This window comes from Cornus florida, unplaced genomic scaffold, assembly GCF_030987335.1.
Source record: "Cornus florida cultivar Cherokee Brave unplaced genomic scaffold, ASM3098733v1 CherokeeBrave_3.0.0_Hap2_Chr01, whole genome shotgun sequence".
Lineage (NCBI taxonomy): Eukaryota > Viridiplantae > Streptophyta > Magnoliopsida > Cornales > Cornaceae > Cornus > Cornus florida.
In genome coordinates this window covers 45,849,412-45,864,572 of record NW_026775571.1, presented here as the reverse complement: position 1 = coordinate 45,864,572, position 15,161 = coordinate 45,849,412, and the positions used below count along the sequence as shown (strand labels likewise).

At 38.7% G+C, this 15,161-nt stretch overlaps 1 protein-coding gene across 1 annotated transcript in view; it reads left to right on the top strand.

The window, feature by feature from the left end:
* The window catches only part of LOC132295759 (UPF0613 protein PB24D3.06c), a 32,141-nt gene extending 17,787 nt beyond the window's left edge, over positions 1–14,354 (top strand). Inside the window, exons 4-9 of the mRNA XM_059794052.1 lie at positions 1,069–1,161; positions 1,273–1,338; positions 5,580–5,725; positions 6,706–6,814; positions 13,703–13,767; positions 13,911–14,354. Coding sequence (XP_059650035.1) covers positions 1,069–1,161; positions 1,273–1,338; positions 5,580–5,725; positions 6,706–6,814; positions 13,703–13,767; positions 13,911–14,058 — 627 coding nt within the window. The 3' untranslated portion in view covers positions 14,059–14,354. The remainder of the gene's footprint in view (positions 1–1,068; positions 1,162–1,272; positions 1,339–5,579; positions 5,726–6,705; positions 6,815–13,702; positions 13,768–13,910) is intronic.
* The last annotated feature ends 807 nt before the right edge of the window (positions 14,355–15,161 follow it).

Below are 15,161 nucleotides of genomic sequence, written 5' to 3'. Positions count from 1 at the left end.
TCAATGTATTGGCGGACTTGGTCAAGTCCTGTACGACGAGGGCGATATGCAGAGACTCAGCCTGACTCTCAAGACCATGATTTTTGGTGCAACGGTTGACACACTTGATATAATTTTTTTCTCATAGCTAAAGAGAAATCAGTACTATCAACTCTCCAAACTTTAGCAGCTTGAGAGAGAGAATTGCTGCGGCCACCACCTCGCCGGTCACCACCTCATTGTTGCCAATCCTGCCATTCACCTCTTCAAACTGTAGTGTATCATCTCAGATTCTTGATCACTTTTCAAAACGACCACACCTCACCTCTCGTTGTTGGCCACTATCCACTCACCACGTAGCTAGTCACCACCTCATTGCTTCAAAGTTTGCCATTCACCTCTGTCTCGGTCGGAGCAACTTTATAGTACCCAAAACCCTGAAACCTTGGTGCCTTCTCTTTTTTGTGCTTTTAATTTTTATAATTTGGTGATGACATTATGCGGAATTTAATCCGTGTATTGTGAGGTTTTGGTTTTTGATGTTAGTTTAATTTGGTTATTTAACTTTTAAGGTCTGAACAAATACTTTAAATAGTTTTGTTGACTGTAATGTTGAATTTGTCAATGTAAGGTTGGAAGGAACTAATGTTTGTGATCATATCATTTTGGCAGTGTATTGAGGTTTTTTTTTTGGTGTTTGGGATCTTAAATCTACAATGTGATGTTTCTGAGTTTTACTCAATGAGAGTTATTCTTAACTCATCTAATGATAAGATATCTTTTTTTCTCAAAGACTCAACCTGACAGTCCAGGCTGCTCGGGTTGAATTCGGGTTAGGCACATTGAGTTAGAGCTCGCTTGGGCTTGGGCTTGGGATTGGGCTGAAGCTCTTAAACCTTGGGTTGACTCTTCAACCCCTCTAACGTGCCCGAGTTGCAGCCCTATGGTACAATTATATGTGATAATTGGTATTATATTTTTGCCATTATATGTGATAACTGGCGACATATCATTGGCATTATATTAGTACTCATGAGATGATCTTATTTTTTTGCTCTTGCATTTTTTCTGTTAAATTTTATATTACAGGATGCCATGGAGCTTGATCAATTGATTAGTTACTTAATAAACAAGGAAGAGTCTGAGGGTGTGGTACTGCTTGGGCATAGTACTGGCTGTCAGGTGAGTGCTTTTTTCTTTTGAAATTGCGAGCGACCCAATTTAAATGTAACACTGATGACCACACTTTATGAGGATATAAGATTGACTAACTCTGGTTGTTAATCCATTTAGGATATTGTTCATTACATGCGTACAAATGCTGCATGCTCTAGAGCAGTTCGTGCAGCTATTTTTCAGGTATTCCCCTATTGAAATTCAGTTTTTCATTGTGCTCCTATTTTTTAAAAATTCTGTTGCTTCCTCACATTATATGTACTTTTACATTGTTGAAGAGTTGTTGCATTGTCGTGTGTATATGTGGGTGGGTGTATGTGTTCTCTTTTTTCTTTTTCTAATCATTATTTGCTAATCTCATTTGACATTATTTTTATAACAAAAAATTACACCCTTAACAAATTGGTTTTCGGATTGTATATCCAATTAATAACAAGTTGGATGTAGATTCATTCATAAATAAACGTGTCAGGTTATCTGATCGGTTATAAGATTCAGATTAGATCGAACCTGATCCGATCCATGTACAGGCTTCAAGTTTTTATTTTTTGGATAATTTTACAGGCTTGAAGTTTGTACAAGAAACAATCTATTTAGGGGCTTTGTCAGTTTTCACAGGAAGAAGTATAAGTAGCAGTGAGACAGTGTTCTATAATTATGATATATAGAATGGCAAAAAAAAAAAAAAAAAAAAAAAAAAAAAAAACAATCCCATGGATTTATTCGTGCAAAGCTGACAAGTTGAGAGTCTATTATCTCAAACTCTGAGAATTTAAAAATTTAGGAAATGATTCAGTTTATCCCTAGAACTGCAAAATACCTTTAGAATAAGCTAGAACATTTTTCTTATAGACCATAAGTGCTCAGTTATTGTGACCCTCTTGGAACCAAATATGGGTCTTAGGAAGCTTGGCTCATTTGAATAACAAGCTTACGAGTTGATTTCCTCATCAAAATGATCTTGAGCTGCTAGTTCGTATCACAGGCCTATCCTGAGTTATTCCTCCTCATTTGCAGAATATAGTTTCCCTTCTACTCATATCAGGAGTTTCTGGTTCTTCTTTGTTTTTTTTTTTTTTTTTTTTTTTTGATAAGTAAAATTGTATAAAAGAAGCATTCAAAAGGGGAACACATCCCTCGGAAGATACACAAGGCCTAATAAGGCCTCTAAACTCCTAGGGAGTCCAAAAAATCAACTATTTCCTCCATAGAATTACAATTTCTCCCTAGAACCCTTATAAAAAGGAGTGCTAATAATGGAGAACTTCAACGCCCCAATAGGATTCTCCTTTCCTTTGTAGGATATCCTATTTCTTTCAAGCTATAAAAACCAGCAGACGCACAAAGGCACAACCCACCCGAAATCACAAAATTGGGACCCCACTATACAACCTCTCCAAGCCTCAACCAAGATTCTGGAGGACCTGGGCATAACCCACCGAACCCCAAACAAACCCAACAACAAAACCCAACAATCCCGAGCCACTAGACAATGCAAAAGAAGGTGGTCAACCGTTTCCTCGTCTCTCTTACACATATAACAACAGTTCACCACCACTTGTCTCCTTCTCCTTAAGTTATCTTGGGTCAAGATCTTTCCCAACACGGATGACCACGCAAAGAAAGCCACTTTGAGAGGGCCTTAGAGTGCCAAATTGCCTTCCACCGGAAAGGATGCCCTTGGACTTTCGAAAGACTCCCTTAGAAAGACCGAACATCAAAGCGACCCTAGGAAGAAGGAATCCACAATAATCTCCTGGCAGTACAGCAATTCCAAAAGACCAATGGCGTCTTCAATCTCCCAATTCTGAAAATGCCTTGTAAAATGCACATTCCAAAATGTTCTCCCACTATGAAGACAATAGCAGTCAAAACACCAAAGCGTGTTTATTCTGGCAATCCTGAAGAGTCTGGGGAAAGTAAAGAGCAAGAGGGCAATTACCACACCAAAAGTCCTCCGAAAAATGGATCCCCTTCCCATCCTTGACTCGAAATCTAATGTGTTTGGAGAATTCATCCCACCCCTTCCGAATGGATTTCCAAACCCCAACACCACTTGGGAATCTTACCTCAATGGAACACCATCCACCTCTCACCTCTCCAAATCTGCTCGCTACCACCCTCCTCCAAAGTCTGTCTCTCCACCCCAAATCTCCATAACCACTTCCCCAAAAGGACATTATTGAAAGGCACCAATCTTCTAATGCCTAAACCTCCCATCCGAATCAGGCTACACACCTGATCCCAACGAACCAGATGATACTTGAATTTCTCCCCCATCCTATCCCAAAGGAAATTCCACTGCAACCTCTCAATCCTCTCGGCCACGGAAGATGGAATCTGAAAAAGAGATAGGAAATAAGTTGGACGGCTTGACAGAGTACTCTTCATCAAAGTGGCCCTTCCACCTTTCGAAAGATACTGTTTCTTCCACCCTGCCAATGACCTCTCGAACCTCTCCACCACAGGATCCCAACTTCCCACTCTCCTAGACGACATCCCAAGAGGCAACCCTAAATATGATAAAGGAAAAGAGCCAATACTGCAACCAAGAGTGTCAGCTAAAGTGGTTCTTTCTTTAACGTTAAGTTCAAAAATATTACTTTTTTGTAGTGTTATGAAGTGTTCTAATGCTGTAGAATTTTTTCATTTTTTCCATCTGATGGCTAGTACATTCTTTATACATTATTAATACGGGCTTGTATTCAATGTTGTGATTGTGAGGGGAAATCTCAAATACATTGTCGGGATGGGAGAGAGGTGAAGGGATCCCCTGCGCGCGCACACACAAACACAAAGATATGTGAATCTGAATGTGTGTAAGAAGTCTAGAAGTGAACTACCTGGTTTGATCTGGTATTCTAGATTTCAAATGAGTTTGTGACTGCATATTGAAATTCTCAACTCATAATGTCTGTTCCTATTACTTGAAGTCGACTACATGAACCTTTTTATGGAATCTCCTTTATATAGGGTTATAAATTCAGTTAAACATTATGCTACAATATCGTTCTACACTAATTTTTTTATTTATATTTTTTATAAGTAATATCATTCAACACTAATTAATGCACATTCATTTTGGTGGTCTTGTTCTTCAACCATTACCCTCAGTGTTTACCTTGTGAGTCATCCTCGTACAATTCATCATCATCCTTGCCTTTATCCCATATGGATGGGGTTGGCCACGTGAATATGTTCTTTCTTTCTTTCCTTCCTTCCTATTATACGTTATGTCTTCTCTTAATTTTAATTTTTGAAATCATTTTTAATTACTTCATCCCACATAAGTTTTGGTTGACCTCTTTGTTGTTTCCCTTCTAGGCAAACTACTCTTCCTCTTTGTTATTAACCCAGCTTAACTTAGCAAGATCTTATCTTTAAATATGGCGACTTGTAGCTGACTACAAATTGATTTGTAGCCATGAAAAACTAAAATTCCTGTAGACCGGTATATTATTGAATCATAAGCTTAACCGCCTACTATGCAAAAACCAATACCTTGTACTATAAGCTGAATTCTTAGTAGCTTGCTACAAATGAAGGTTTAGCCTTCTAAAAATAGGTTTTTGAAAAAAGCATATCTAGGAGTAGTGGTCTAAAACTCTATTGTAGCCAATTTCAAGTTCTTAAGTTTTCAAATTTGGAAAGATCCAATGACCACCTACTTGCTCTTTAAATGGTCCATCGACTATAAGCGACTATATCTTCAAATGGGCTATAAATACCCATTGTCTTGAACATTTACAGGAGATAGAAGAGAGGAAGAAATAGAGAGAGGTGTGAAAGAAATATTCACCTTCAACAAGCTTGAAATTGAGTTCAAGTCTTGAAAGATCTATCATGAGCTTAAATCTGCATATCATTCATCGATAGGAACCACCATTGAGACGGGGATGGTGGTGCTGCGGCTGCCGGTTGTGGTGGTGGGGGTGCTGCGGTTGTTGGATCCATGGTCGTCGGTGACTTGGTTTTCTTTCGTAGGTGTCCAAGGAAAAATGGATGATGAAGTGAAGATGCAAATAAATAAATAAATAAATATAAAAGGACAGAAGTAACCTTCACTTGAAAAGTTTTTCACTGTATCATATGCCTCTTTTTTATGTCGATTTTGAGAATTTGGGAGCGGAGTTGTCTTCTTGGTACCCCTTCAATAACTAAACAACAAAAATGGGGGACTCTTATTGTCTAAAAAAATGGGGACAAGCTTTAACCTCCAATGAAGGTTGGGAAGTTAGCTTTCCTCATACATATATACATGGGACTTTTTTTATCGCTAATGTTTCAAATGATATCTGATAGTTTACATTCATAATCTTTTGTTTCTATAGAAACATTTTAATTAAATTCCTTTCAAATTTTTAATGCCTGGTTATTATGTTACAATATGCGGTTCTGATCATGATTTTAATTGAATTGTTTAGGCACCAGTTAGTGATCGGGAATACCATGCAACTCTTCCTGAAACAGCTGCAATGATTGATTTGGCTTCAAATTTGATGAAGGAAGGGCGGGGATCGGAGTTAATGCCTAGGGAAGCAGATCCAAGTGCCCCAATAACTGCCTATAGGTGAGGATACAATTTTCTCTTGTTTTACCTAGAACTAGCAATCGTTTTTTTATGTTTATGGATGCTTTCAATTTTAACAACTTTCATTGCCACGTTTTTTTGAATATTTTAAAAGCATTCCTTGCCTCATTAAGTTTTGCCTGGTTAACTTATGTTTCCTCAGTTTTCCCTTTTTATTGAACATAAAATATTATTGGATAGACTCACTTTTAAATGCATACAGAACTTCTGCTGGTATGAATTCATTGGCCTTTATTATAGCTCTAAGAATCAAAATAACAAAAGTTTTTTTGAATTAAGATTATCCAAAAAAAAAAAGAAAATCAAAATATATCTTTTATTGTTATGATGGGCATTCTAACTTATACACCTTCTAATATGATTGGTCAAAAAATAGAAAGAAAAAATGTGTGAAAAATTTCAGGCTGCTTCTAGAATTAAGACTTAGAATGTGTTCTATTAAGTTGTAGATTGTCAACGGGTAGCCTGATTTTCTATTATTTGAAATTTATTGTTTTGTCAAAGACATGATTATCACACAAATTAGCATAAGTAAGGTAGTCAAAAGTAGAACTGCACAACCTTGCACATCTTTTTTAAATGGCGCACATGATTTTAGAATGCCTTGTGCATTGACTAATTGCATTGTGCATCAACTCCCTCTCTCTCAAAAGAACAGAAAAAGAAAATTAAAAAGAGAGAACCCATTTTAATGGCTAATTGCATTCTGCTTCTTATAAACTACCTTAAAATTTTATTATATTTATAAAACATATATAGATGAGAACCTAGATAATTATTTATATCACTTAATAAATAATCAATTTACTTTAAAAAACTTTGCAAATAATCAATTTCTCATTAATGTAATATTCCTCTCTGGTGTACTTGTTAAATTAAGTTTCCGGGGCCTGAGTTGGCGAGTTGAGATTATGATTGTTTTCATTTGCTCTCTGACTGAAATACAAAGCACCTTGCAGATATCACTCCCTTTGTGCATATATGGGGGATGATGACATGTTTAGTTCTGACCTTAGCGATGACCAGCTGAGAATGAAACTTGGGCACATGATGAACACACCATGCCAGGTAGGCTTTTGTATATTTCATGTATATTGCTTGTTGAAAACAGATTCTTGTGTGATAACCGCGATTAATGGACATGATAACCCAGATGCCAATTTAAATGGGATAATTAATTTTTTCTTCATTTTCTTTTAAGATAAATGCTTCTATATTTTTTCATTAGTCAATTAAATGAAGGGCAAAATGCCAAAAGCCCCCTGAACTTTCTCGCAGTAGCAAATAACCCCCTTGAATTATCAATTTGTCAAATAATCCCCTATACTTTCCTAAAGCCCTATGAAATACCCCATGCTGTCTTATTTCCATTTGAAAATGGAAGGAAAATAAATTAAATAATCATGTTTGTAAAAATGAAGATATGTATATTGTAGAAATACACAGAGAGAGAGAGAGAGAGACCGTAAGAGAGAGCCTCTGAAGTAACTTCTCATATTTTCATTATATAAACCCTAAAACATAAGGAGAGTTTATATACAATACAATACAATAAAGGTCTAATTACATAACAGCCACAAACCCTATATCTAATTACCATAAGACCCCAACCTAAATGCATATATACATATAAGTGTTTCAACACTCCCCCTCAAGCTGGAGAATATATATCATATAATCCCAGCTTGGAACAAATTATTTTTAACCGATTATGACCAAGAGCCTTAGTAAACATATCAGCTAGTTGGTCTTCAGACTTCACGAATGGAGTAGAAATATTTCCACTCAATATTTTCTCTCGAGTGAAGTGACAATCAACTTCAATGTGCTTGGTTCTTTCATGAAAAACCGGATTGGATGCGATGTGAATAGCTGCTTGGTTATCACATAGCAGTGGAATAGGAGTCTTGACTATTAACCCAAGTTCTTCAAGAAAGTGTTGAATCCACGTTAACTTACTAGAGGTATGGGCCATCGCCCTATATTCTGCTTCAGCGCTAGACCGTGCTGCAACTGTTTGCTTCTTACTTTTCCATGTAACAAGGTTTCCACCAACAAGTGTACAATAGTCTGTAGTAGATTTCCTATCTGAGGGAGAATCAGCCCAGTCAGCATCTGTGAAACCTGTCACATTAAGATGACCATTAGGTTTATATAGTAATCCAAAACCTGGAGCTTGTTTGAGATATCGAATAATTCGAAGAACAGCATTCCAATGTGGTACTCTAGGAACACTCATGAACTGACTTACAACACTAACTGCATATGAAATGTCAGGTCGGGTGATAGTGAGATAAATTAATTTCCCAACTAGACGTCGATATCTACCATGATCGTCAAATAAATCACCATCATCAGGTAATAATTTTATATTTGGGTCCATAGGAGCATCAGCAGGGCAAGTACCTAACATACCTGTTTCTTTTAACAAGTCCAACACATATTTTGTTTGAGATAGACTTATACCTTCCTTGGATTTAGCAACCTCAATACCCAAGAAATATTTGAGTTTGCTTAGATCCTTTGTGTGAAACCGATTCTGCAAGAACAATTTTAACTTTGCAATGTCGTCAGAATTATCACCTGTTATAACAATATCATCTACATATACCACAAGAAATATAAAGCCAGTTTTAGTATGTTGGTGAAATACCGAATGATCTGTCTCACATCTGTTAAGGCCAAAGGAAAGTACCGCCTCGGAGAATTTTCCAAACCAAGCCCTTGGAGATTGTTTCAATCCGTACAGGACCTTTTTAAGTCGACATACAGCATAACGAGACTCCCCCTGAGCAACAAATCCAGGTGGTTGCTCCATGTAAACCTCTTCATGTAAGTCACCATGTAAGAAAGCATTTTTCACATCTAATTGAAACAATGGCCAATTACGATTGGCGGCAATAGAAATAAGGATTCGGATAGAAGAAATTTTCGCAACAGGAGAAAAGGTCTCATCATAATCAATACCATAGGTTTGTGTGTATCCCTTTGCAACAAGACGAGCCTTCAATCGCTCAACAGATCCATCATGGAGATATTTGATAGTGTAGACCCACTTACAACCAACCGGTTTGGAACCGAGGGGTAAGGAAACAAGATCCCATGTCCCATTATGATGAAGAGCATCCATTTCATCTATCATGGCTTTGCGCCAAGCTGTATCAAATAGAGCATCCTGCACAGTTTTTGGAACAGCAGTAGCTAGATAACGTGGATAAAAAACAAGAAAATGAGGGCGATACCTTTTTATAGGAAACAAAGTTGGATATGGGGTGTGCAGTGACACAGGAGCGAACACCCTTACGTAATGCAATAGGAAGATCATCAGTAGCAGGAGGAGCCTCAATAGAAGTAGACAATTGGGGGGGGGGGGCTACTCGTGATCGACGGCTATACACTTGAAGAGGCGGTGGCACATGAGGTGATTGTGGTGGGTCACAGGGTAACGAATTTGACACAACAGGTAACGGAAGCAGCAGCTCGGTATCTAAAGACAAACTATGTGAAGAAAAATAAGGAGTATCCTCAAAAAATGTAACGTCCATGCACACAAAAGCCTTATGAGTGCTAGGATCCCAGCATTTATAACCTTTTTGAGTCCGAGAGTATCCAATAAAGACACATTTAATGGCACGAGGAGACAATTTATCAGCGCCAGGACGTAATATGTGAGCAAAACACACACACCCAACAACATGAGGCGGCAATGCAAATAATGGTCGAGTAGGAAAAACAAAGGAGTAAGGACATTTCCAATTAAGAACGGAAGATGGCATACAATTAATTAAATAACGAGCAGTTAAAACAACATCACCCCAAAATGCTTTTGGAAGATGCATATGTATCATTAATGTACGAGCTATTTCAATTAAATGCCTATTTTTCCGTTCAGCTACGCCATTTTGTTGAGGAGTATAAGAACAAGAAGTTTGGTGCAAAATACCACGGGAGTCACAAAAATTAGAAATAGCACCTTTGACATACTCCATAGCATTATCAGATTGTAAAGTGCGTATAACACACCCAAATTGGACCTTAATTTCTTTTAAAAATATTTGAAATATGGAAAACAGTTCAGAACGGTCTTTCATTAAAAACAACCAAGTCATCCTTGAATAATCATCAACAAAGGTAACAAAATAAGAAAAACCTGAGTGACTAGTGTGACGAGCGGGACCCCAAATGTCCGTATGTACTAATTCAAATAAAGAAGACCGATGATTAACAATACGAGGAGGGAACGGCACTCTATGGTGCTTACCCAACTGACAAGACTCACAATTTAAAATAGGTACCGACTCAAGGAAAGGCAAAGCAGACTTCAAATACCGCAACGAGGGATGACCTAACCGGTAATGCCACTGGTACAAAGACATCTGGGAATGTAAAGCAACAGTGGAAGGTTTGCAATCCAAATACTATAGGCCATTTCTGTTACTGCCCCCACCAATCGTCTGTTTCGTGTTGAGGTCCTGAAAGACACAAGACGAAGGATAAAATGTGACAAAACACTTCAGAGCTTGAGTCAATTTACTTACAGATAATAAATTAAAAGGAAAATTTGGAACTAATTGCACAGAGGATAAAGAAATGGATGGGGTTAATTTAATTGTTCCCTGGCCAATAATGGAACATGTTCTACCATCAGCCAGAGTAACAAAAGATGAGGAACTAGACTTCTGAAAGTTAGAAAATAGAGAGGCATCACCTGTGAGATGGGTAGAAGCCCCAGAGTCAATGACCCAAGGGGATGCTGAAGTCTGTAAATCGGACAAGCATGCAATATTACCTGATTGAGCAAAATTAACTACATCAGTAGAGTTGGGATGTGTCCGGTTGACCAAAGCACTGAACTCAGCTCGTGATAGTGATAGTGTCACAGTGTCACTAGTAGCTGCAGGTGATGGTAATACAGAAGTCTGACCAAGAGAGGGATGAGACCCCGCAAGGTCAGAGGAAGATACTACTTGATTTGCCCATGTTGGTTTCCCATGAAGAGTCCAACAGTTCTCAACAGAATGGTTAGTACCTTTACAGTGGCTGCACATACGAGTGTCACTACGTCCACGACCACGGCGATTGCGACTTCTATCGCGGCCACTACCGCCACGAGAACTACCTGAATTTCCACCATACCCTCTGTTGCCACTAGGAATATCTCCTGAATTTCCACCATACCCTCTGTTGCCAGTAGAACTATCACGACCTCTAGAGGACTGTGGAAAAATAGAAGGAATCATCATAGCTGAATTTTCTTTCACTCCAGTGGGTGTCACATGTGATTGTTCTGAAACCCTAAGTAGGCGGGAGTAAATGTTACCCAAAGATGGAAGTCCTCCATCACCCGCAAGAATCTGGTCCCGAATATTATGATGGTTCGGGTGCAAACCAGCAAGAAAAATTGAAACAGAAAATTCCTCACGTTGTCGCTTGAGAACATCAGGATCAGTAGTCAAGGGGTGGTACTGATTTAACTCATCTAACAGGCTTTTGAAATTACTGTAATACTCACCAAGCCCTTGACCAGAGAAGTCAGATTGACGAGAATGAAATATCTTTTCATACAAAGAATATATGTGCGAAACATTTGTGTCCATGGAATAAGTTTCTTTAACTGCATCCCAGATTGCCTTGGCAGTGTTGACAAACATAAAGGTGGATGCAATTGAAGGTTCCATACTGTTCCACAACCAAGACATAACCATATAGTTATCAGTTTCCCATTCCTCATATGTTGATGATGTTTTTGATGGAGGATTAGTAGTAATAAACTTCAGCTTTCGTCGGGCACCTAAAGAAATCTTTACTGCTTGAGCCCATAGTAAGTAATTGGAATTACTTAATTTCATAGATGTAATTTGCAGCCCAACAGGATCAACATATGTTGCAGAAGATTTAACTCCAGAAGACCCAGAGGCAACATTTGAATCTTCCGGCATGGAGATGTGAATATGAAAAGAAAAAGAAAACTTATCTCTGCCAAGTTACCAAAGAGGCTGTTGCACACGAGAAGGCAAGACCAGAGTTTAACCGTGAACAAAAGAAGATTTGGAGCGGAACAGACCCGGCAAGAGAATCGGGCCGGATCCTGGATCGGGTCTAACGGGCCGGATCCTAGATCGGGTCTAACGGGCCGGATCCTGAATCGGGGCTAACGGGCCGGATCCTGAATCGGGTCGAATGGTCCGGATCCTGAATCGGGTCTAGCGGGCCGGATGCTGGCTCGGGTTGAACGGGCCGGACCTTGGATCGGGCCGAAACAAATCCGGTTTATATTAACCTGGATTAGGATAGCGAGCACCTGTAGCCAAACACCATTCGTCTCTTAACTCTCCGGCGAGTACGCAGCGGCAGCGGCAACGACGATGGAATAGGCAAGCAGCGATGCACCTCGCAACAGCCATCGGTGACCAAACAACGACCAGCAACGACGACGACAACCGCCGGTGACCAAGCAGCAAGCAGCGACGGCAAGAGAAGGCGGCGAGTAACAAAACTGGGTTTCAGATCTGAGACCAAACGACGAGAGACGAGCGACGACGATGAGAAACGGCGGCGAGCTCGTCGACACCCAAAAAGGGCAAAAACACCACCGTCGCGAACAGATCTACAGATCTATACCGTCGCGAGCTCTGAACTCTACAGATCTATACAAGAACAATACAATTGCAATTTCCCACACTCACAATTTTGATCCGCTCTGATACCATGTAAAAATGAAGATATGTATATTGTAGAAATACACAGAGAGAGAGAGAGAGAGACCGTAAGAGAGAGCCTCTGAAGTAACTTCTTATATTTTCATTATATAAACCCTAAAACATAAGGAGAGTTTATATACAATACAATACAATAAAGGCCTAATTACATAACAGCCACAAACCGTATATCTAATTACCACAAGACCCCAACCTAAATGCATATATACATATAAGTGTTTCAACAATGTTCACTGCTCATGCTATAACTGTCATGCTCTGACAAAAATGTCCTTTTCTATTGACTAAATTACCTTTTGGGCAAAAACATGTGGGGCGATCCATTTCCAGAGGCCTTAATCTCAAAATTGTTTCTTTAAGCTATGTTACACGGACTTGGGTATGTGTGTCGGGTACAATTATGTATCGTGTGAGACGTGTCAAATCCCAAATAAAAAGACACATGGACACTGCTAAAAGTATTTTTATTTTATTCATTAAAGTATAAAATAATGTTTTATGTAACATAGTGAGCAAAATAGACATTCCGCTCATTTAGAAGTAATAATATAATAATATTGAATATATATTTTTTGGTGCATGTCCAACCAAAAGTGTCGGACACATATCTGAATAATGTGTGTCGGACACATATCTGAATAATGTGTGTCGGAAACGGGTATTTCACCTACTTTGGAATATTCCATTTAACATAGTTTTTAAGTTAATTTTTTCATTTAGTAAGGGCAGTATGTAATTTTATCAGGCTAGTAATTACTTAAGTAACGGGAATTGTTTATAGTTCTTTTTCCCCAGTTCAAATCTGGGAGTTTCCGCCGTAGTTTATGTCTAGCTGAGGGAGCGGTCATATGATCCAGTTCCAGACAGACTTGCATCATTTAATGATGCCATGTGGGAGGGGAGAGAAGGGAAAGTTACACTAACCTCTCCCTCGTTAAGTGAAAATGTGACCCCCCATATGTTTTGTTTAATTGTCCTCCATTAGGGTTTATAATTTGGTAACAGATTCCTCTTCCGTTTGTGGTCAATGTCAATTGAGATGCCATCTAAAGACAGTCTCTGACATGGGGGATGCCACTGTAGTTTTTGAAAACATTGGGGAGCTCACTATATTTCTTAAGCAAGCAAATCTGCCATGACAGGCAATAAAATCACCCAATAACACTGGCCTCAATATTCCTCATTTCTTGAGTTTTTTTTTTTTTGTTTTTGTTTGATACATGTGTTTTGTCCGCAGGTTATCTTTTCGATGGCAGATGAATATGTACCAGATTATGTTGACAAGAAAGCATTGGTTGACAGGCAAGGCCATGAACTATCGTTTAACTTTTGCATGTTATGACAGGAAGTTTATAGTTTGTATGCATTAGGATGTATGCTTTTAGTTGTTTCTGTGAGATTGTGATTTGACCAAAAACTTGGTTTTCTGGTTTCAACTCCAGCAGATTATGTAGAGCAATGGGTGGTGCGGAGAAAGTTGAAATTGAATGGGGAAATCATTCCCTGTCAAACAGAGTTGAAGAAGCTGTCCAGGCCATAATAGACTTTGTTAAACGAGAGGGACCTAGTGGGTGGGATGATCCATGGAGCTAAACACTGCCTCCTTGTATTCTTTCGACCTGAGCTAAGACTGTGCCTCCTTGTATTCTTTCAACCTTATCATGTTCTTCTTTCGCGATTTTTGTTTGTTTCCATTTCTCCATTCAGGTTCTCCTTCCATATTCTCCTTTCAAGTATCTTTTTTATTTATTTTTTTATTTTTTGGCTTGTCCATGTATTATTAGGTTTACACACTCGAGGTATGGAATTTTGTTTGTATGGGTTAATTGTGTAATAGATAAATTTTTGTGTTGTATTGTTAAGAGTAAGGTTCTTGCCTCTTTACTTTACGCCTCCTGCAATGTGTTCTAGTACTTTAAGATGAGTTTTTGTTTCTATGGCCGCCCGTCCCTAACTTGCTGTGTGTTGGGTGGTTTGTGAACCCTCGTCACTTTTTTACCCTAAAAAACACGCCGTTGTACCTAGCATGTAACCCTATCTTCTCTACCCCTCTTCTGGTTGTGTCATTACTAGTTTCTGCCTTCTGGTAACCCCTCTTCTGATTGTACCATTACCAATTGTGGATAACCCTGGTCTGGCCAGTGTGGTTGGTAATTTATTTCTTTCACATATACCACTCTCTGTGTGTATTCGTTTTACAGTAAGATGCAACTTTGTTAATGATGAGTGTTGCTGCAATGCCCTCTCAGTGAGTTTGCCGACGCGTCACCATTGAATCATGTGATTAACGTCCTCGCAGTGATGGAGGGCGATAGCTTTTTAAGGATGCTCTAATCACTGTATTTTCCGTTGATGAGATTATTGGAGTTTCGGTGACCAGGCTTGTTAACATGATCTGAGTTTATGCATTGAAGTAGCCAGGCTTGTTGACAATACCATAGGTTTTACACGTAGAGGTACTGTGCTTTACAGTTCAAAGCATATGCAGTTGTGTTTCATCTTCTTTTAGGGTTTGAATCAAATTCATAAATTTGATTGTTTTCAACGTTGGGCATGATTGGTTAGAATTTATCATGATTGTCGATATAAATGAGATTTTATCTGCTCACCATTACATACCAGAAAGAAAAAGACTCTTTTCTCTCACTATAGCATCCACACACAGTAGAGAGAGATGATGAATTTCAGTGTTTAAT